The 23977-nt window shown below is 44.2% G+C and overlaps 1 protein-coding gene across 12 annotated transcripts in view; it reads left to right on the forward strand.

Annotated features, from left to right (window-relative positions):
- The window catches only part of LOC147900692 (serine/arginine-rich splicing factor SR30-like), a 66376-nt gene that overhangs the window by 12701 nt on the left and 29698 nt on the right, over nt 1–23977 (forward strand). For all 12 annotated transcript variants that reach the window (XM_087375465.1, XM_087375466.1, XM_087375463.1 and 9 more), the window contains 6 exons: nt 20381–20480; nt 20595–20641; nt 20823–20880; nt 21128–21177; nt 21270–21326; nt 21541–21599. In XM_087375465.1, the coding sequence (XP_087231591.1) occupies nt 20381–20480; nt 20595–20641; nt 20823–20880; nt 21128–21177; nt 21270–21326; nt 21541–21599 (371 nt within the window). The remainder of the gene's footprint in view (nt 1–20380; nt 20481–20594; nt 20642–20822; nt 20881–21127; nt 21178–21269; nt 21327–21540; nt 21600–23977) is intronic.

Genomic DNA, 23977 nt, shown 5'->3' on the forward strand with positions numbered 1-23977 from the left:
TAACTTATTATATTACATTGGTCACTGCTGAACTATAGATATAATTCCAACACCCCCCTGCAGTGCCAATGTCATGTACAAGGCTGATCAATCACCAAACGGATATAAGTTCAGGGCACTGCGAAATGCCTCGAACTTCTCACGTGGTAGTGCTTTGGTGAAGATATCTGCAACGTTGTCATGTGTGGACACAAAGATCATACTGATCTCTCCTGCATGTAACTTCTCTCTGACGTAATGATAGTGAACCTCAATGTGCTTCGTGCGAGCATGAAACACTGGATTCTTTGCCACTGCAATGGCACTCTGACTATCAGTGAGAATTGGAGAAGGACCCTCCAAAGACAGATAAAGATCAGCAAATAAACGTCTCAGCCAGACACATTCCACTGTTGCTGTGAAAGCTGCCCTGTACTCAGCTTCACATGATGAGGTAGCCACTGTAGATTGTTTCTTGCTTAGCCATGAGATGCAAGATTTTCCCAAAAAGAAACAATTGCCACTAGTGGACTGCCTAGTGTCATAATCACCAGCCCAATCTGAATCACTGTAGGCATGCATCTGCAAGTCACCCCCCCTGGGAAATAGTAAGCCAAAAGACTTGGTGCCTTGCAAATAACGGAAGATGCGCTTAACTGCCTGCCAATGCATAGTTTTAGGGCTGTGCATATACCTGCTCACCTGAGATACTGCAAACTGAATATCAGGCCTAGTATTGCAGAGATATATGAGGCATCCAACAGCTTGACTGTAAAGTGTGGCATCAACTGATTCTCCTGCATCATGCATTGTGAGTTTCAGCCCCGGTTCCATAGGAGTAGATATGGGCTTACACTCTTGCATGTTAAATCTGTCCAAAAGTTTCTGAACATACTTGGACTGAGACATAACAGTGCCACGTCTCTCATGAGAGAACTGGATCCCCAAATAAAAATGAAGCAGCCCCAAATCTGACATATCAAAGTGGGTCTGCAAATCAGTTTTGAAATCTGCAATTTTGTCGTCATTGGACCCTGTGAGCAGTAAGTCATCAACATAAAGAAGGATGACTAATATTTCCCCCCCATCCATCTTGATGTAGAGGGTGCTCTCAGTAGGACTATTGTGCAGCCCCTTGCTGGTCAAATAGGCATGTATCTTGGCATACCATGCACGAGGGGCCTGTTTCAGCCCATATAAAGCTTTATTAAGCTTGCAGACTTGAAGTGCATTTGCTGTAATTTCAAAACCCGGAGGTGGTTTGACATACACCTCTTCCAGCAAGTCCCCATTTAAGAAGGCTGTTTTGATGTCCAACTGATGAACATTCCACTGAAAATGTGCAGCCATTGCAATTACTGAGCGGATGGTGGTCATCCGGGATGTAGGAGCAAAAGTCTCCTCATAATCTATGCCCTTTTTCTGAGCATAGCCTTTAGCAACCAGCCTGGCTTTATATCTGTCAATGGAGCCATCTGGCTTCCGTTTGACTTTAAATACCCATCGTGTGCCAATAGCATGTTTACCCGGTGGCAAGTCCACAACATCCCAAGTCTGATTTTTGGCAATGGACTGCAACTCATCGTGCATGGCATTCATCCAATGCACATTACCTTGTGCCTCTTCAAATGTGGCAGGCTCCTCTTCATCAAGTAGAGTACCTGCATATGCTGATTCCACTGAATTAGCACCTTCCATGTGCCTTGCTGCACTGCGAGTCCTGCCAGGTAACGGAGCATCAAGTTTACTCTCCCGGAGAGTCTGTAACAGCCAGTTTGGGACTGTTTTTGCTGCATGTATGTCTGCAATTTCTTGCTGTACCACTTGTTCCACTTCCTGTGGAGGAGGCATGACATCCCGTGGCGAAACTGAAGCATGTGAAGGTTGCTGTAAATTCTGATTTGGATCAGAAAAATCAGCAGGGGAACCCAAAGCAATGGGTAGCAACCCTTGAAATACATCTTCTGAAGGTGAAGGCATTTGAAAATCAGCCTGAGTGTAAGCTGAATTTTCAGAAAATATCACATCTCTACTTACAATGATTTTGCGTGTAGCAGGATTGTAGAGACGATACCCCTTGCTTTCTGCACTGTATCCAACAAATATGCATTTGATGGCTTTATCTGACAATTTGTGCCTAAATTCAACTGGCACATGTGCATAGGCAAGGCATCCAAAGACTCGGAAGTGATCCACTGAAGGCTTTCTGTCATTCCAGACCTCAAAAGGAGTTTTTGTTTTTAAAGCCTTAGTGGGAGCCCTGTTCAAAATGTAATTGGCACACATCAAACCCTCTAACCAGAATTTATGAGGCATGTGTTTGCTTTTCAGCATACATCGGTCCATCTCCATGAGGGTTCTATTTTTCCTCTCAGCTTTGCCATTTTGCTGAGGGGTTAGCTTGACTGTGAGCTGATGCACAATACCCTTTTGTTTGAGGAAAGCATCAAATTCTGCAGATAGGTATTCCCCACCTCTATCCGTGCGTAATATCTGTATCTTGAGCCCGGTTTCATTTTCAACCATGGCTGAAAAGTGTTTAAATACTGTGAACACTTCAGATTTCTGTTTCAGCCCATAAACCCAAGTAAAATTGGAGTAGTCATCAATAAATGTGACAAAGTAGAGATGACCACCCAATGAAGGAGTCCTCATGGGACCACAGACATCACTGTGTATAAGCTGCAATTTGCGAACAGCTTTAACTGAACCATCCTTCTTGAAGGGAAATCTATGCATTTTACCTAAAATGCACCCTTCACAGGCATGTGGAGGAGGTATCTCAAGAGGGGGCAATGCATCAACCATTGAAAATTTTTGAAGTGTCATCAAGCTGTTGTAATTCATGTGGCCATATCTGGCATGCCATAATTCTGCATTTTGCATGGCAACTGTAGGGGAAGAAATTGCCAAAGCATGAGCTGCTCTTTTCTGAAAAATATCAAGCTGAAAAAGCCCACGCAGCAGAGTACCAGATAACATTAAGGCATAGTTAGCTTCCCTGTCCCGGACAGCACATTTGTCATCCTCAAAGATGACCTGAAATCCATCTCTGTTAAGAGTGGACACTGAAAGGAGATTTTTGGTTATGCCAGGCACATATAAAACATCAGAAAGTCTGAAAATTGAGCCATCAATTGCAGTGAGCTCAATTTCTCCTGTGCCACGTACTGAATATGAGGAGTTGTTGGCACAAGTGACTTTCTTACCAACAGGGGGTGAATGCAAGGAAGTAAAGAGACACTTCCTCGAAGTGATGTGCTTGGATGCACCGCTGTCAAAATACCATGTGTTCAGTGTTTCATCAACACTGAAAGCAGATGCATCTGAAGGAGAGTCAAAACTGCAAGTCAAAAATGCATATGTATCATCACTGCATGAAGCTGTACTATCCCGAGCATCTGGAACAGCCAACCTAGAATCAGAAATGCAAGATAAAAAGGCATAATCTTGACCAACAAAGTTGGCTGCAGCATCCCCACTGTCAGATGCACAAGGGGCTGAATCTGAAACAGCCATTCCTGAGCTGTTTTTCTTTTCCTTTGCAATCCTTTTCCTGCATTCTGCTATGTGATGGCCTGGCTTTTTGCAGTAGTGACAGAAACCCTTCTTTTTGGGCTTGCTTGCATCACTTTTAGCCTTTTGTGAAGGCTGTCCTGACCCACTGGAAGGCTGATTTGCTGCTGTTTTTGCCTGTCCCTTTGTTTTTGATTTGAATTTTGAGAGCATTGCTTGTTCACCTGCACGTGAAGCCAAATTTTTCCTGGTCTGCTCTTCCTGAAGCAGAAGTCCTATCAGCTCATGAAAAGAAAGAGGATTTGCACCCCCCCTCAATGATAAATTCAGCGAAGTATGAAAGCTGAGATAAGACTCAGGAAGAGAATTCAGAGTGGTTGTAATCATCTCTGAATCAGGAATAATTTCATCTATATTTAACAACTGCTCTTTGAGATCCTGTAGCTTAGTGAGGTGGGCTGACATGGAGTCACCCTCCTCCATATGTGTATTGCTCAACTCTCTTTTTAAAAAAGATACCCTGGCATCATTCCGTGCTGCATACATGCTTTCCAAAATATCCCACGCTGCCCTGGAGGTCTTACACGACCGGATATGCGGAATGATTGATCTTTTCACTGAAAGAGAGATGCAAGACAAGGCTAAGGCATCCCGTGAATCCCATCTCTTTTGTTCAGGAGTATTAACTGTAGCTGCACCAACAACTTGGCCTGCAGCTGCACCTTGTGCACGACCTCTTCCACCTCCTTGGTGAGGAGGGGTAGCAGGTGCAATATCTGCTGGTCGGATTTCATCCCCATTGACATAATCCCATAGATTGCGAGAAATCAGAATATTACGTACCATGAAACTCCAGAGGGAGTAGTTGGTACCATCCAATTTGTCTTCCTGAGAAAGACCACCGAACTGAAAATCATTCTGATTTTGATGGGCGATATCTGAAAAAGGAATTGAAGCAGATACAAAGCTGAATTCCCTTACTGGGAATAGAATGCACAGCTCCCAAAAACCACACCCAAGCACGGGCTGTATATGCAACTTAGATTTCTGCAGTTGAGCTGTCAAAAATCTGTCCAAGCATAAATCACTCTCCAAAATCTGCCAAAAGTGTTCCAAACACTCCAATAAAGGCAGTATATACTGAATACTCCAAAAAATGCTCTCCAAACACAAAAGCCCCAATTTGTAGCTAAAAATTGCAGCCAGAAAGGGGTAAAAATGTCAAAAGCCCCAAATCTGCAATTTTAATACAAAAGCCCCAAATTTCAGATAAATCTGCAATTTTGCTCTTGTGATAGCTTCAAAATTGCCCAATGATTGCAATGGCTTCAATCTGCAAAATGCCCCAAATGTTCTTGCAGAATACTTAGCCAAACAATGGCTGTCTGCAAACTCAGCCTGTCAAAGATCACTTGCCAAGGATCAAGCTGTACGGTACAGCACAGATTGCGATGTACGGCGCAGTACAAACTGGTACTGCGTTGTACGGCGAAGTACGACTGGTACGGCGAAGTACGACTGGTACGGAGCAGTACAAACTGGTACGGCGATGTACGGCTGCAGGTACGACGAGGTACGGAAGCTCGGAGCTGTACGGCGTACGGCGAGGTACGGCTGCAGGTACGAAAACTCAGATCTGTACGGCGTACGGCGTGGTACGGCTGGCGATAGAAATCCGTACAGTCGTACGGACTGTACGGGGCAGATTTGCTGAGGCTGAAAGTCGAGGTTGTGGTTGAAGCTTGGAGGAGCAAGGAGCACAAGACTCTTAGACCTGCTCTGATACCAAATGAAGGAATGGAGATAGATAGAGAGAGTGAGAGCAAGAGAGAGTGAGAGAGACGTAAGCTTGAAAGCTGTAGTTGCTCAATAGAGTGTGTAAAAGAGTACAACCCAAAGTAGTGTAGATAAGGTTTTGTCATAGTGACAAAACCTTAGTAGTCACTAACCATAGTTAGTGAACTAACTGCAGTTAGGGGGAAAAACCTCTAAAAGAGGGAAAAGTGCCCCTAACTAACTTATTATATTACATTGGTCACTGCTGAACTATAGATATAATTCCAACATGATATGCATGCTGAAATGAATGATGCAGACAAAGATAAGTTTCAATTTCTTGTAAACTTTAAAGATTGCTTTTCCGATGCTTTGCCAGGGGAGTTACCCCCAGAGAGACCAGTAGATCAGATAGAGTTAATGCCTAGTAGCGAGCCACCCAATAGGCCCCCATACAGAGTTAGTGCAACTCAGCGAGAGGAGATTATGGCTCAGGTACAGGACTTGTTGTCCAAGGGGTTGATTCAGCCCAGTTCTTCTCCTTTTTGTTCCCCTGTACTAGCACTTCTTTTTGTTCCCCTGTACTGCTAGTACATAAGAAAGATGGCTCATTCCGTATGTGCATCGATTACCGTGCACTGAACAAAATGACCATCAAGAATAGATTCCCTATTCCGTGCATTGATGATGTGCTGGATCAATTAAATGGAGCTTCAGTTTTCAGCAGGATAGACTTGAAGAGTGGCTATCATCAAGTCAGGATACAACCACAAGATGTGCTTTTCGCACTACACTACATTCGGGTTGTATGAATACTTAGTGATGCCTTTTGGGTTGACAAATGCTCCAGCCACATTCAATAGAATGATGGATCGCATCTTCCGAAAGTACAGGCATTTCACGGGTACTTTCTTTGATGATATCCTAGTCTTTTCAAAGACAGAAGAAGAGCACAAGGAACATCTTGCTATAGTGTTTCAAGAGCTGAGAAATCATCAGCTCTATGCAAACAGCAAGAAAAGTGAATTCTTCTTGGAAGAAATCCATTATTTGGGGCATATAATATCCAAGAATGAGATACAGATGGATCCAGCAAAGATCCGTGCCATTCAGGAATGGCCAGAGCTGAAAACTGTGCATGAAGTTCGAAGTTTCTTGGCTGTGTTCTTACTACAGAAGGTTTATCAAGCATTTTGCTGATATCGCAGCTCCATTACATGACCTTACTAAGAAAAATGCAGCCTTCACATGGGGAATATCACAGAAGAAAGCATTCAATACACTCAAGGAGAAGTTGACTACAGAGCCTATTCTTGTAGTCCCGGATCTTTATCAACCTTTTAATGTTGATTGCGATGCTTGTGGAGAGTGTGTTGGGGCTGCATTACATCAGAATGGACACGTAGTAGCCTACAAGAGCCGAAGATTGCGTGATGCAGAAAGATATCTGGGAATCTATGAGAAAGAGTTATTGGCTGTAATTCATGCCATTCATACATGGAAACACTATCTTTTGGGTGCAGATTTTACTGTTAAAACATATCACTAAAGTCTGAGATACTTTTTGACTCAGACCAAGCTTTCTGAGAAGCATATGAAATGGGCAAACATGCTGTCAATGTATCATTTTCAGATTGTCCATACTATTGCTTATCATCAGGACCTAGAAGGCATGAGGGAGCAATATGCTAGTGATGCAGATTTTGGTGAGATTTTACAGCAAATGCAAGAGGGGCAATCCACCAATCACTATTCCCTGAAAGATGGGTATCTAATGAAAGATGATTGCCTATGCATCACCCAGGAGATGAGGAAAAAGATTTTGGAGGAATGCCATGCACCTCCCTATGCTGGACACAGAGGAATTACAGCAACAACTCTAGCACCAGAGAGGTATTTCTTTTGGTCAGGGATGCGGAAAGATATACATCAGTTTGTTACTGAATGCCTTACGTGTCAGAGAGTGAAGTATGATAGACGGAAGGCACCTGGCCTACTTATGTCTCTTTCCGTGCCTCAGGCACCATGGGAAAGTATTACAATGGACTTCATTGTTGATTTGCCAAGATCAAAGTCAGGGAATGATGGGATTTGGACTATCATTGATAGATTCAGCAAGCAAGCTCATTTCATTCCGGCTCGCAAAACCATAAAGGCAGATCATATGGCTAAGCTTTTCATGGCACAGATCTTTAAGCATCATGGTATGCCTAAGTCCATTGTTAGTGATCGAGATCCCAGAATGACCAGTCTATTCTGGAGAGCTTCATTTGATAATATGGGGACAAATCTGAATTTTTCTTCTTCTCTCCATCCTCAGACAGATGGTCAAAGTGAAGTAGCAAATTCTACATCATTGGATATGCTGAAATGCTACGTGGGTGACCAAGGTTCAGACTGGGAAAAGTACCTACCATTGGTAGAGTTTGCTTACAATAATACAGTACACAACTGTACAGGGAAAGCCCCCTTTGAGGTCATTTATGGGAAGGTGATTTTGCCACCTATCCTGAGGACCAAGGATGAAATATTTGCAGCTGATCAGTTTGTGAGAGACCTCCAGACAGCTTACAGCCAAGTCCGGACAGCAATCGAAAGGTCTCAAGAGAAACATAAAAGAGCTGCAGATAAGCATAGGAGACAGTTAGATCTCAAGGAAGGGGATTGGGTACTTTTGAAGTTTGAAAAAGCTAGGCTTCGCAAGTTTAAAGGCAAACAGAAAGTGTATGCAAAGTTATCTCCCAGATACTATGGCCCTTTCAGGGTTACAAAAAGAATAAATGAGGTTGTATACAGGTTAGCATTGCCAGAGCATTGGAGGATTCACAATGCATTCCATGTGAGTCTTCTAAAGAAATTCCAGGGGCTAGAGCCTACAGAACTAGTATCAGAGGATCCACCAGAAGTGGATGAGCTGGAGGAGGTCCTTCAGCCAGAGCAGATTGTGTACCATATTATATGCAAAGGCCCTCAGGGCAAGGAGTTTTACAGGTATCTTGTAAAATTCAAGAATTATACGGCATTAGATGCCAAGTGGATGGACGAAGACATGTTATCCGATCATCCACAGCTTTTGGATGTTTACAAGGAAGCTTTTCAGTTGAGGTCAACTGAATAGAAGCCGAGGGGATGTCACCACAATGTAAATATCCTAAGTCAAAGTACAGTTGACCATTTATTTGATCATAATTAAAGAGTTTTATATGTGTTAATTATGATCAAAGAGTTTTTTTAATGGTCAAAGAATTGACTACAGTCAAAGATACTTGACTCTGGTCAAGTAAAACTGACCTCGGTCAAGGAGACTTGGTTTATTACCAAGAGGGTTAACTACGGTTAACCAGAGAACTACAGAGCTGACTATGGTCAGAGAGTGTTGACTTCGGTCAACGAGACTTGGCATGCGCCAAGAGGGTTAACCACGGTTAACCAAGATGTGCCAACTTCGGTTGGAGAGACTTGACTATAATTAAGGCGCCTTGACCCTTGGTCAACCTCTTAATTATAATCAAGAGCGTTGACTCCGGTCAACTAGAGAATAAATATATATTTTTATATTTGTTATGTATGCACATGTATTCAGTGGGGACGCCCACTGTGACTAGAATTAGTCCACAGTGTGTTATTTGCATGCAAAGCGCTAACAATTAATGGGTGCCATGGTGGTGCGCTTTAATTAATTGTTGCAAGTACCAGGAAGAGTTATTTTCCTAAGCGCTACGGGAGTCTAATCAGAGTCTAGGAGGTGGTTCGCGTGACCAAGTGCTTCGAAGACTCCAGAGTTGCCCTTAGTGGCATGTAATTGGGAAAGTAGTGTAGAAATTGACAAGTGGCTTGTTGCCAAGAAGGGGAGCCTTAGAGCTCATGTAATGATTCATTCTACGTTGGATTTTATGGATATGTACAGCTTCCACGCTGAACCCTTGTAACAGATTCTCTCTTCAAGAAATAAAATACCTTCGGGAGGGTCCAGCCCGACATGTTGTCCTGGGCCCTAGCTGTGTGTAGAGAGAGAGAGAGAGAGAGAGAGCGCTCTCTTATGAGTGTTTTTGCAGTAAATTATGAGCGTGAGGTTCCACGAGAGAGCTAGCGATTGCATAAAGAAATGAGAGTGTCTCTGCTGTAATTTACGAGGGAGGGTTTCATCATGGACATATGCTAACGGCAATCATATAGAACTCTTTACAACGATCAACTCTGCCAAGGCTTAGCGAAGTATTTTACTGGGTTCTGATTGCATTTCATACCAAAAACGATCAACTCTTAATACCAAAAACTACAAGCTCAGCCAAGACCACAATTCGACGAATACAAAACAAAGTATTTATTACTTTTATTGATGATGCCACACGCAAAGTGTGGGTCTATTTGTTGAAGCATAAGAGCGATGCCTTAGATGCTTTCAAGAAGTTTGTCGCTCAGGTTGAGAATCGGACAGGTCGCAGGCTGAAATGCCTCAGATCCGATAATGGGGGTGAGTATGTGTCACATGCTTTTGTGCAGTTTTGCGAAGCTAAGGCAAACAGGAACTCACAGCCCCCCATAATGCATCTCAAAATGGTGTAAGTGAGCGGATGAATCGAACTATTCAGGAGAAGGTTCGATGTATGTTGTCTTATGCTGCATTGCCCCATGGCTTTTGGGCAGAAGCCGTGCAAACAGCAGTTCACATTATTAACAAGTCGCCAAACAAGGCTTTGGATTTGAAAGTGCCAGAGGAGGTGTGGTCTGGCAAGCCACCCTCATATAAGCACTTACGTGTGTTTGGCTGCGAGTGCTTTGCTCATGTACGCAAAGAACTGCGCACCAAACTGGAGCCAAAGTCTTTCAGATGCATCTTCATGGGTTATGGTGACGAAGGTGAAATGGGGTACAAGTTATGGGATCCCGTTAAACGGAAGATTATACGCAGCAATGATGTCATCTTTAAAGAGGATAGTGTACACAAGGAACCCGTGCAACCTGTGGAATACAGGAGGGTTATTTATGATGATGTTGGACAGCAAAGAATGCCCATTTATATGCAGCAGCAGGCTGCTGCAGATAACCCTGTTCAAGAGGGTATACAGGCTGGAAATCAGCCAGATAATTTTGCCAATGATGCACCACTGGATATGCCAGCAGATGGGGCTGTAGAACAGCCAGATATGGTGGTACAGCCACCCGTCATGCATGACGAACAGGCTGGACAGCAGCCTAATCCGGAACATTTTGTTAGAAGGAGCACCCGTGTACAACGGCCTCCTGCCAGGTTTGTTCCAGGAGCCAATAATGTGGCTGATTTTATCATGCTAACAGATTGTGGTGAGCCTTCCAGCTTCAAGGAAGCTATGGGAAGAACAGAGAAAAGGAAGTGGGAGGAAGCCATGCAGTCAGAAATGGACCCCTTACTTCAAAATGATACATGGGACTTGGTGCAGCTACCTGCAGGCAGAAAGGTTTTGCCATGCAAGTGGGTTTACAAAGTCAAAGTGGATTCAAATGCTTTACCGAGGTATAAGGCCAGATTGGTTGCCAAGGGATTTAAGCAGGAGAAGGGCATTGACTTTAATGAGATCTTTTCCCCTGTCGTCATGATGACTACTTTGAGAGCAGTGTTAGCTCTTGTTGCTCATGAGGACATGGATTTATGTCAGATGGATGTGAAGACTGCTTTTCTTCACGGAGATCTCCATGATGAGATCTACATGAGTCAGCCAGAGGGATATGCTGTTAAAGGGAAAGAGCAGCTTGTGTGTAAGCTCAAAAGGAGCTTATATGGACTCAAGCAGGCACCAAGAGAATGGTACAAGAAGTTTGATGCCTTCATGCAGTCCCAAGGGTATCATAGGTGTGAGACCGATCATTGCTTGTACACCAAACGGGCAAAGGATGGCAGTTTGATGCTACTCATTCTATATGTGGATGACATGCTGATTGCCAGTAAATCTCAGCATGAGATTAGTGCTTTGAAGAAACAACTGCATAAGTCTTTTGACATGAAAGACTTCAAGGGTGATGCAAACCATATTCTTGGCATGCGGATTACTCGTGACAGGTCCAAGGGACTTTTGTTTTTGTCACAAAAGGAGTACATTTAGAGGTTTAAAATGGAGGGGGGGAAGTCTATTAGTACCCCGTTGCCTCCACATTTAAAACTCAGCAGTAAGGACAGCCCAGATCAGATGATGATAAGGCTGAAATGGCCAAGGTTCCGTATGCATCTGCAGTTGGTTCTTTGATGTATGCCATGGTTGCCACTCGTCCGGATATTGCTTTTGCGGTGGGAGTCATCAGTAGGTATATGGCAAATCTAGGCAAGCGGCACTGGGAAGCAGTGAAAGGTGTCTTGAGGTATCTCAAGGGTACCAAAGACTTGTGCATATGCTATGGTAGGCAGGATGCATTGGTGCATGGTTTTACAGATTCAGACTATGCAGGGAATGCAGATAACCGGAAATCTACTACCGGTTATATTTTCACATTTGCAGGAGGTGCTATATCATGGGTGTCTTGGTTGCAGAAATGCGTTGCACTGTCAACTACTGAAGCTGAATATGTTGCAGCCACTGAGGCTTGCAAGGAAGCAATATGGCTTACTCGGCTGGTGGGAGATTTGGGCATTACAGGAGATATGCCAATTTTGCATTGTGATAGTCAGAGTGCTATCATGTTGGCAAAGAATCCGGTCTTTCATCAAAAGACCAAGCACATAGATGTGAAATATCATTTCATCAGGGAGGTACTGGAAGACAAGCGACTTGAGCTTGTGAAAGTGCATACTGATGACAATCTTGCAGATTTGCTCACTAAGAGCTTGCCTACAGAGCGGTTTGCACATTGCCGCCACATCATGGGATTAGGATGAGACCACTCTTATTTTATGGTCTTGTATACAGTAACTGTATATTGCTGTAATTTTTATTCTTTTCTCCTCTTTAGGCATATTGGCCTTTAGGTGGGAGGTTGTTGGGGTAAAGGCACATTGCGACCCCTTTATTAAAGATATGACACCTATGACTGTCTTAAGACAGTCATAGGGGGAAAACCTAATCCTAATAAAACTTAAGAGTTTGTGGTGTGGCTCATCACTTCACACCCGCATCTTGAGTGTCACTCTCTCTCTCTCTCACCCTCTCCCTGTTGTTCTTCTCCCTCTTCCCTTCCCCTTTATGCTCTTCATTTACAGGGGGTATCTCTCTAGCAAAAACCATGTACGCAGAAATATAGCTTTTCATTACAGAATTAATGGCAGAAGCCGTTACAACTGGGACAGACTCCCCTTTTAATTTTGCATCAATTACATGGGTCTTCCCCTTATGTGAAACTATAATTTTTCTCTTCTTGGCTTCTATCACCGCATCCTAGCGATGCATCCATGACATACCCAACAAAATGTCACAACCTGCAAGGGGCATAATATAAAAGTCTTCGTTGTTCACGAAAGATTGAATATGCAGGCGTAACTTCCCTATGATAGGTGTGATAGGAGTGGTGAACTTCGGGTTAGTCATACCGGCTTCATAGCTCGGTCCTATCTCCTGGGCTCGAATGCCCAATCTTGCTGCCATTTGTGGAGAAATAAAGTTAGCCTTTGCACCTGGATCAAAGAAGATAAGGGCTGTTTGATCCCGAACCTTACCCCAAGCTCTACATAACTCAGTTTCTTACTCTGGGGCTGTTCACTAATCACATCAGGCATCAAAATAGCCATGGTCTTCTGTTTCTTTCCCTTCTGATCACTTTTACCTGCATCAGCCTTCTCATTTCCTTTTGGGCAATCCTGAGACACATGACCTAGTTCTTTGCATTTAAAAGATCTCTTTTCTTCATAGAGAGTTTCCAGCTCTTTTGGACTCAAATACGCAAATGCCAACATTCCGTGTAGTGCGGGATTCGAACCCCTACTGGTAGCGGTAGCTCCAATTTAGCCTCTTCCATGGTGGGGGCTCGAACGGAGTCATAATCGGTATTGTTTTGTTGCCTCCCTGCAACAAACACAGTCTTTTGACGATTAGCCTTTTGACCTATTTTGGAAAATCAGAACCCAGATCTCTTGTTTGTGCCATCCTTCTTAGATTCCTGCTTCTATCCACCTTTGAACCGAGAAGTCTTCCCCTGCATCAAAGCATATGCCGTGCTAGCATTCTCAATAAGTTGAGACATATTGGAGACTTTAGTCTTCGTGCAGTAGTCTCTCAACTCCTTAGGCAGCCCGCAGCAATATTTCTCAACTTGCTCAGCAAAAGGAACAATCGGATAGGAGCTAACAGGCAGCAAAGCCGCTCAAAACTTACTGTTATACTCCTCTAAATTACCGCAATTATTGGAATTCAGCTCATGCCAAGCAGTCATGATATCCATTTTAAAAGTCGTGGTAAGCCACGCAGCTGAAAAAACTTGTTTGAAACCTACCCACGTGTTTGGTGCGGTGTTTTGCTTAAGCATAGTGGTCCCCACTGAAGTGCATTCCTCTTTAGAAAACTTGCAGCCCGGCGTATTTTGGATGACTTTGTGAAATTCCTTCCTGTGTAGGCTGCATCAAACTGCTGCAAAAAGGTTAAGGCCTTAAGTTTATCTTGCACCCCATTGAATGTCTCAAATTTTATTGCTGCACCAGCCTCTTTAAAGTCCTTCATCTTCCCTTGAGGTGCCAAATTATCGTATATAGGTACTTGGGCAAAAGGGACAGCAGCACTCACTCTATCTCCCATAGGGAAAAGCTGTATTATTCAGACCAGCACCCATATTTTGCATATTTTCCCAAACCAAGGTTACCTGTTACTGCATTAAGCAAACCTGTTGCATCCCTGGGGCTGCTCCAACATTTGCATACATCATATTTTGTCTCATGGGATGTAAACTAGGCTGAAACCCAACTGTTTGACTAGCAGGCATACTTGAAAATTGGGCTTGTGGGCTGACCATGGCCTAAAACACTGAGCCACCACAAAAATAACGTGGTTGCACCGGGTGTGCCATAACTCCTTATCCCCATCATCGAGCTTCCTTTTCTTCGGTTGTACATCAGAATTTAGCATTTTTGGAAGCGAGGGTCCTGCATGAACTACATGAAAGCACTCATGACACTCTGCATCTGTGCTTTGAATAAATCCACATCCTCCTCATCAGTCCATCATCCTGATGCTCGGCAACATGCTGGTTCTCGTTTGTTGCACCTTGATCATCATCATGAGTCTGAGACATCCGCTTTTCCTCTTCCTCCCCAGTAAGACTCATAGATCTCTCCCTGTGAGACATATTTACTGAATAGAATGTTGTCTTCTTCGCCTAGTCTGTTGGACTTGCACCAAGCCAACCACAGGGTCTCCTCTTGAAGATGGCAATGGAACCACTGGAACCAGCCTTAACAGCGTAAAGGGTGGTAGGATCCACTTAATTACAGCATACACAGTAAATTGATAAATAATTATGCACCACAGATTAAATCACAAGGGAGCTAGAGCGCTTCTACTTAGATACAAGGACACCGAGTGGCCCCAAACGTTGGCGTCCCTTGCGGTATTTATTTAACATTCATTTGAAGCCAAGCGGTTGATTACAAAGGTCTCTAGGAAGTTGCACCACAGGCAAACCAATGCCCGCAGACCTCAGCCATTGTCTGTGCCACACCGGCAATTGCACAACCAAGTGCCCAACCTGACAGACACGGCTGAACAGCTGCAGCAAAGCCCTCAACAGCTAAACTCTGGTGCAATCAATCAACAAAGCACTTCCAGACAAGTTGCCTCAATCTATAGCCTCTTCGGCCGCTGCCCAACACATAAATCAACCTTTCTTCGCGAGGAAAGAAACCCAAATGCAATAACTAGCTAGTAACCAATCTGGAAACAGCAAAAAGCAAGCCTCCTTCTACCTAGAATCCTCAGAAGATATGTCATCGGGACTAGAAAACCCTAGATCTCGTAGAGAAAAGCTGATTCTGCTTTGGCACAGCCCCAAAAGCAGCTTAGAAGAGAATACCCATGCCAGGAAAGTTACCAAAATCAGCAGGTTGGAATCTCCTACAAAGCCTGGAAAGCCTGAAAAAGCTAGTTGTAGTTCACCCGGAGCAGCCTGGGCAGGTAGAAAAAATATGAACGCATCCTGGAACTGGTCGCAGTCACCTGAAACAGCCCGGAAGACCTGGAAATCAATTGCAATCTGCAGCAAGCACCCTGGCAGAAACACAATCTGCAGTAGGCTCTTGGATCATGTGCGATTTCTCTTGGTAGGCTCTGGAACCATTGGAACTTTGGCTGATGGCGATTTTCCTTGGCAGGCTCCGAAAACTCTCGATAAAAAATGATTTGGCTTTGGCAGCACCTGGCAGGCTCTGGCAGCTTACATATGATAATCTGGCTCCTCTGGAATTGATTTTGGCCTTCTAGATCCAAAAGGTCCCTGTGCTAAAAGTAGCAATTTTTAATTGCACCACTCTTTTGACCCCCTATTGCACACTTTGGTCCTAGGAATTAATTGCCTAGTAACTAGGGGCACATTCAAGGCCCACTCGAGAATTTCAATTTTCCCAGTCCCGCACACATGGCCGGACCCCCGTGCCCCAGAGGCTCAAGGAAGACACGCGCAAATTACAGGAGTCGCAAATTAAAAGTCCCATAATTTCACGTCCTTGTGACACCAATTATGAGAATGCGATAATTCCTCGTATCCATGGGATCTCCTGCTTTGTGTATCAGCACGATGGTAGAAGTACTCCAAGCAGGAGGGAAACCATGACATACTGCATGATTACCGCATGATTGAACATCTGTGCTAAGATGACCTCTAGCCTGTGTGCAAAGTGCTCACTCTGTAAGCCCTCATGGTCCTGTGCTCTCCAGTTATGGAGCTGACGTAATGCAGCTCTCACATTCTATGGGATGAAGAGGATGCAGGTGGGGGGCCGGGGAAGAGCAGACATATTAGGTGGTATCTGAGCGGGGACATCATAGAGGGATGTCGCATAAGTGTGCCATACCTCTTGATCTGTAATAGGTATAGGTGGTTTCCAATCTGATTAGTGCCCCCATGCAAAAGTGGGATCCCCTCCACTAAACGATCGGATCACCTCATCCATCTCATGTGAGAGAAAAGCTTGCCTCTTACGTCGCGTCAATCATCATGAGATCTGGTGTGCCTTAGATCTCGTCAATTGCCCTAATGCCTGCTCTCGTATAAGATGAGATCTCATCTCCTGGCACTCATGAACATACCAAGAATTTTGTGGCATCCTCCTAGCTGGGGGGCGGGCTGTAGATCTGGTCTTGGGGAATGATCTAGTGGCATCATCATGTATAGCAGATACTAATGCATCTCAGGTTAGGGCGAGGTTTGCATTATCTCTTACGGAGTTGCTAACTTGCGAGACATGTGGCTTGTATAAATTGCATCTAGAGCATGATCAAAGTGCACCTGAACAGGGTGGGAGTAGGTAGATCTCGTGCCATATGAGGCAGCGTAATTGAAATGGTAAAAGACAGGTAACGAGTGATTGGCACCAAGCGGGGGAGGCAGGACTATGAAGTCCTGTACTCCTGTCACAAAGGTTGGGGAGCCCATCAATTAAGTAATCCACAGTGCTACTGCCTCCTCCATCATTCCTTCCATCTGGTGTTCCTGCTGCATTAACGTAAGATCATCATCAAGGTATATCTTAGTCCCTCTCAGAGTGGCTCTCATACTCTTAAAAGTGGATCTATCCATGACAGTCCTGAACTTTATTATGAGCGGCCTCGTGGTACATTATTTCTTCCTACTCGCCATTTAGCCTTAAAGGTTATAGATTGGTGTTCATCTTAATCATGTGCTCCTTCACATCCGCTCTTACTAGCACATTAAGGGCTTTATTGCTTCGTCTTTTTCCTCTTCTAATGCATCAGAAATGAAAACCTTTTTCGGGGCTGCTGCACCTTTTTTGACCACTTCCCGCCATTCCATAATTTTCTCCCTCCCTTCTATCATTTGCTGCGTAAATTCAGCATCATATTAGCTCGCATTGCAGCCATTTCTTTCCTGAAATTTTCATTTGCGGATCTCAACTCTTCCAATGCTTTCTGTGTTTTCTCCTCTTCTCGTGCCTTGAGGGAGTTGACCTGCTCCTTGATGGTATTCAGCTCCTCATGCATGTTTTTAGCACTTCATTCTCAGCTTTAAGTGTAGCAACTTGAGCATAAATTATTTATAAGTGAGGCATATTGGCTGGTTTTTTCTTCAATCATTCGGTCATATTATTCTGCATTTGTTTCAGCTGATTATATTGAAATCCAATCTCTTATTTTGTGCATAATCCCATCTCCCTTGGTTTCTCCGACCCTTTTCTGTAGTGACTCAATCTCGGCATCTTGTATCTTGATGATATCCTTAGCTGTTGATATGCATGCCTTGGCATTTGTGTCATCAACTTTCTGGATATTTGCCCCAATGGCGCTACATTTTTGTTGCTTTTCCCCATGTGTCTTCTTATCCGGTGAGTTATCCATTTTCCAAGTTTCAAAATCTGAGGAGTCCAATTATAATTGCTGTCTATGAGAGAACCCGGCCAAGAAATAAATACAAAACTGATGCTATAGAAGCTATAGACCTCATTGGACGTACATTGGAGAGCTCTTTTTTTCAAATGAATTTTATTCTGACTGTTTGATTGGATCAGCTTCACTGTTTGTCTGCAAGTGACAGAGGTGACGTGGGCTGGATGATGAAGTGACGTGGCGATTGAGGGTGTGGCAGCAAGCTGTCGTACGTTGCTCGTGGCGGGGCTGCTGAGATGAACTGTGGTTGTTGAAATGGGCTCCCTCAACGTGCTCCCACAGCCAGGCTCCCACAACGGGTTCCCATGATGGGTTTCCACAAACAGGCTCCCACGACAGGATCCCACAACTAGGGGAGCTGAAGGCTGAAGGCGGGGGGCTATGGATCCTCCCTGAGCGCAGGAGGCTGTAGAGTACAGCCGAGAAAGGAGAGGCAGGGGCTGTAAGCTCCCCCGCGCTGCTGCTATGATGTGAAGCGGGAAGGGGGGGTGTTCTGTAGGCAGTACGGGTGTGAGACCGGGGCTGTAGACTCCCGCTGCAGGCTACTGCTACACGAGGCAATGGTGAAAGGGTACGGGGGGTTGAGCTGATGGGCTGGGCTGAGAGGTGAGGGACTGGGCTGGGCTGAGCTGAGGAGCGAGGGGCTAGGGGGGCGCGTGCGCGAGAGAGAGAGAGAGAGAGAGAGAGAGAGAGGTCCTTGGGAGGTCTCGCGGGCCTATGGGACAAAGTACATCAAGTTTCAGTGGAAGCAAAGGGCGATTGTTGAGTAACTCACTATGCTAAGCTAAAGAGCTAAAGAGCTAAAGCAAAATTCAAATATAAACTCAAAAGTCGAAAACCTGGCATCTTGGTGGCTCTCTGGTAAGCAGCAAAAATATATCGGTATTGTGCTGTCGAGCTTTCTCGCACTGTGGCGAGGGGCGTGGTCTCCTTGATCTTTGTTTCCGATGGGCCATGTCAAGAGTGGCGCCTCGTCTCAGGCGGTCTCCTCTAAGGAGGGCGGAGTTGGGCCAGACCTCGCTCTAGTCACTCTCCGTGTCATGCGTGGACTTTGAGTCCCTCACCCGGCAGTACCGCGTTGATTCTCTCTCTCTCTCTCTCTCTCTCTCTCGACTATTGATTAATTTCCATTGGAGACCTAACAAAATCGAATGTGCAAATGATGTCCGTGTATCAAGAATACATGCTGTATCTCTATTTATTTTTCATGATGTGCTCATGGCTAGTGTGACCCTACCACTTTCAAATGGGGATCCTATCATTTTTTTCTGGGACTACTTATGTTTTTCCTTGATTTGCTACTTGATTTGATAATAAGGCCAAGATATGAGAAGTGAAAGATTCTCATTCTTATCCTCAATGTCTCTAATTATTATTATACATAGTCACAAGAAACGTTTCGTCTGTTTTGATGTTTCGCAAGGTTTCGTTTCGTTTCGTTTCGTTTCGTGTTGTACGGATAGGTTTCAGAATGATAATATATATATTCAAGGCTATTGGCTACTAAGATATGTTATACTCAAGTTTAGAGCATACAAAGAGGAATATAAGTCAAGACACCCAAAAAGGATTTATAAAACACTAACACATTCTTCAAATTTATTTCAAGCTTTCAATCTTGATTCTCAAGTTTCAACTTCAGATAAATCAATCTTTGAGGATTGAAAAGCATATGTATTCTAGAATCTAGATATATGAACATTGAATCATTGAAAAAAAGGAAAAAAATTGTTTTAAAAAATATTTCAGGATTTGGGCGAAACAGCGTTTCGTCCTGTTTCGAATAGTTTCGTGACGAAACGTTTCGTCGCGTTTCGACAGGACGAAACACGTTTGCATGTGACTCTTGATAGGAATAATTTGTAAACTTTATCCTCTTTTGATACTCTCTCCCATCTATCCATTTTCACTCTAAGAGGTAGCCTTTTGAAAAGAGAGGTGTACTCGTCGAAAAACTCTTGCCTTCTGTAAACTAGAATTGGGCTGGTTTCCCTTTAGTAGAATGCCATCCGATCCTTCAGTTTGTGCCATATGTTGTTTTTTGCATTCAAGCGTTTTGCTAGCAATATCCTTTGTAAGCAGGCTTGACATGTCTATCCCCCCCAATATTTCATGAATTCACTTCATGCCTTGTACCATCTCTTGTGCTTGGTTGTTCCATTGCCTTGCGAGAAATTTTATTTATGTTCACTTTTAAAATGTTTCCATCACTTTACGAGAGTTCGTTTATGTCCATTTTTTAAAATTGTAAACGTGTTGGCAGATTTCCTTTCCAACAGAGTTTTTGCTTTAGTTGAATCTGTCCTGCACCCTCCCCATTTCTCCCAATACTCTAATTGGGCTTGGAGCCCAAGCCTGATATCCATGGAGAATCACTGTTTTAACCATTTACAAGTATGGGGGTTTTCTCATCTCCCAACTTCGGATGTGTGATTTTTTGTAGTTACTTTGAAGACTAAGAGTGATCCACTCTCCACACATGCATTCCGCTCAGTTGTTTGTAAAGAGGACTTTTGGCTTGCACATATGCATGCTTTACAAGCTCTTAATCTGCAATCACCTTCATTTGTCACCCCCTTTTTATTGTTTTTCTATATTAGGTGGAATTAGCCCACAATGGCCATGGTCCACCACCTTCTATTGAACGCTACAGCAGCAGTAGTGGACCTGCAGGGGTTTCACGGCGTTCAGAATACAGAGGTTGGTTATTATTTTGAAATTTGCTAACCAGTGATCATAGAAAACCTACATTTGCGAAAGAAAATTTTCGCTCTATTAACATGTCATTGCCGACTTTACAAATGTGTGCTACAGTAATTGTATCTGGTTTGCCTTCATCAGCTTCATGGCAGGATTTGAAGGTGAGATAAAGCAAGTCCTGACTTGTGACTCTTTGTTCAGGCTGCTGAGGATCATGAAGTTGTTCATGATGTGTTTGTGCTTTTTGTAGTATCATTAGAGTAGAGATAAAGCAAATCCTGAGTATTTGTTTAGGGTGCTGAGGACCAGCAAGTTCTTTCTGATGCAGTGCAATTTTTGTAGGACCATATGAGGAGAGCTGGTGACGTTTGCTTTGCGCAAGTATTTCGTGAGGGAAGAGGTAAAGAGAAGGCTTGCCAGGGGCTTTTGCGGGTGGTTGTGATTTTTCAAGATGAAGAGATGATGTTTTTTGTTTTTTGTTTGAGATTATGAATTTTCAACAGAGAGATTTGTATTTCTTCACAGAAGGAAGTTGGCTCTTGTGGACTGAAAAAGGGGGTTTTGGTATTTGATGGCCGAAGTGACTCTGTTTCATGCTCCTTTTCAAAGTGGAAAGCCATTTAGATGATTGGGATTTTGGATTGCAGGTACAATGGGCATAGTTGATTACACAAACTATGAAGATATGAAATATGCAGTAAGTAGGCTATTGCTTTCTTCACAGCATCACACTTTCTAATAACTGGATGGACGTTGATATACTGTGTAACACATTCTTGGCTTGTACAGATTCGAAAACTAGATGACTCTGAGTTTTGTAATCCGTTTTCGCGCTCTTACATAAGGGTAATGATATTCTGTTTCTAGTATCAAGTGAATATAGTCTTAAATGGTATTTTATATTAGACAAATTTTTTGAAAGAGCTTGACGGTACTATTTGGTATTTCTTATCGATCGGATCAGATGAATCTTCAGAGTTTATTCCATATGCCTGATGGAGACGTGGAAACGGCATTGAATATTGAAGTCTACTTAGCTAATCTTCTTTTTTGACTTTAGGTACGAGAAGACAGAGGTCAAGGCTCTTATAGAAGCTATTCACACAGTCTTAGCCGCAGGTAGAGTTGCTGGGAGTTATTCTTAATATTACTATTAATGTAAACTCGTCGTTTTGTTTTGCTCTCTGAAACAGTTTTTTCCCTGTCAAATAAGCTGATTTCTCACTTCCATGGCAATACAGTGGAGTCATGTGCTTTGTTTTTCTGCTCTTCTCTGTTTGCAGTTTAGAAGTTCTTTTGGGTGACTATGGTAAGTGGAGCTTAGTCGAGGCGAATCATTGGGGGCATAAGGAGGCTGGTGAGAGGGTTGGATTGCACGTTGGGATACTCTGAAACATTTTGCACCTAAAAACTCAGGAAATTCAGATCGAATTATGTGCAAATTCTAAATGAGAGAAATAAATAGTAGTCTTAAGTGGAGGAGTGGGGAAATTTTGCAAGATTGGCTTCTTTGGGTTGGAGCAATAATGGAGAGGTAGGGAGGGAGCTGAGAAGGATTGGACGTTATGTCAGCAGAAGCCCTACTGTTCATCAGTGACAAAAAAATTGAGTCCAATACATCTATGGAGCTGCATCGACCTTTTCACGCATCTGCATAGTGTGGGGATATCTTGGGTCCCTAGTTGGTCTTTTCCCTTATATTCAATTATTTTTCTGAAAAGTGATAAAGTAATTTTCCTGAGGTAGGGAGAGAGCTTGGAGAGCAAAGCTTGCATGTGAGAAACCCCTAGTCTTCCTCATCGACAAAGAAATCGACTCCAGTGTATATCTTGGGGAGGGGGGGTCGGGGGCGGCTTTCTTTAGGGAGCTGCATCGGCCTTTTCAAATGTGGGGAGTGTCTTGGGTCCTTAAATGCTCCCTAAAATGCTATTTGCCAATAGGAAGATGCCCTTGCAAATTATGTTCATGTTGGACATGTCTGTGTCCAACTCTAACACTGGACACTTGTACTTGCTGGCTTAAAGACATCATTCTCAAAAATAGTAATCATTTTTTTTTCAGGATGGCATTAGTACTTGCACTAGACACACAAAAGAACGGTGAAGGCCTAGTATTAGTACCTCTTAGCCTCTCCAAGAGTCTTTGGGATGCCTATTACATGCCTTCAGCCCCTCCCTCAGCCCCCTCCTCGCCCTCAGCCCCTCCCCCTCCCTCAGCCTCTCCCTTCCTCCCCTTCTCTCCCTCTCAGCCCGCCCCCTCCCCTCTTAGCCCGCTACCCCTTCCCCTCCTCTCTCTCTCTCCCTCCCTCCCTCCCTCTCTCCCTCCCTCCCTCCCTCCCCCCCCCCCGTCTGTCCCTCGTCGCTCCCCCCGTCCGTCCCTCGTCGCTCAGCCCCCGTCGCTCCCCTCGTTGCTCAGCCCCCGTCGCTCAGCCCCGTTGCTCCCCTCGTCGCTCAGCTCGTCGTTGCCCAGCCCGCCGCTCTTCACTTCCCCACTTCCTCTCCCCACTCTTGGCTGGGTTGTACCCCATGCCCAGCCATGGGGTTAGTCCAGCCAAAAGGGGGATAGTCGATATGGCCAGCCCATCCTCCCCTCATCCCCCCAAGCTTTACTCCGCCATGGTAGCCACAACCCCTGCTCCCTTCAACAGGACATACTCTAGGTATAAGCTTCAACCTCCCCCGACATTGACCAAGCCGCAAGAGCAGATTTACCATCTCCAGCAAGAAGTGCGAGACCTGAGGTCCCAACTCACCCAAGCCCTAGCTTGTATTGCAGCTTTGGAAGGCCCAGGGAAGCAGGAGATTATTGCAGCAGCCGTACAAACATGTAAAGCTGAGCCCCCAACATCACAGCTGATTTCCACGGTTAGAGAGCTCATCCAGGTGAAAGTGACAGCTGAACCCAAGGTTGACATCCAAACAGAGATCCAAGAACATCACCTTCGGAAAGAGAATGCTATGAAGATTCGAATAGGGGGAATACCCGATTGGCAGCACGAGGATGACACACACGAAAAGGTGTGTACTCCAAAGGGTATGTGCATGAAGAGGTGTGTACCCCTTGTGAAGGGTGTGACCCTTGATGAGAAGGTACATTACAATAGGAATGTCTCTTCATTAGAATGTCTCGTGTGAAGGGTTATGCCTCATTAGGAAGTGTCCCGTCGAAAGGGCAAGCGTCCCGTCGAAAGGTCATACCCTTCCACAAGTGTCCATTCATTAAACCATCCATAAGTCTAGAAAGAGAAAGGAATACGTCACAGATCGTGACATCCCCTCCCACTCAAAAGAAGACCCTGGTGGAGATAATGAACTGATGTAGAAAATATCACGGTAGATTCTGAAAATACTGCTGTAAAAGATCAGGATACTGCTGTAAGTCTTCATCAGACTGCCAAGTAGCGTCGGAGTCGTCCAGATCTCGCCAAAGAACAAGGAATTCTGTGATAAGTCGATGTCGAGTCTCTCGCTGTCGATGGTCCAGAATACGCTCAGGAA

This window comes from Dipteris shenzhenensis, chromosome 6, assembly GCF_047967505.1.
Source record: "Dipteris shenzhenensis isolate YYH24624 ecotype China chromosome 6, Dip_SZ_1.0, whole genome shotgun sequence".
Lineage (NCBI taxonomy): Eukaryota > Viridiplantae > Streptophyta > Polypodiopsida > Gleicheniales > Dipteridaceae > Dipteris > Dipteris shenzhenensis.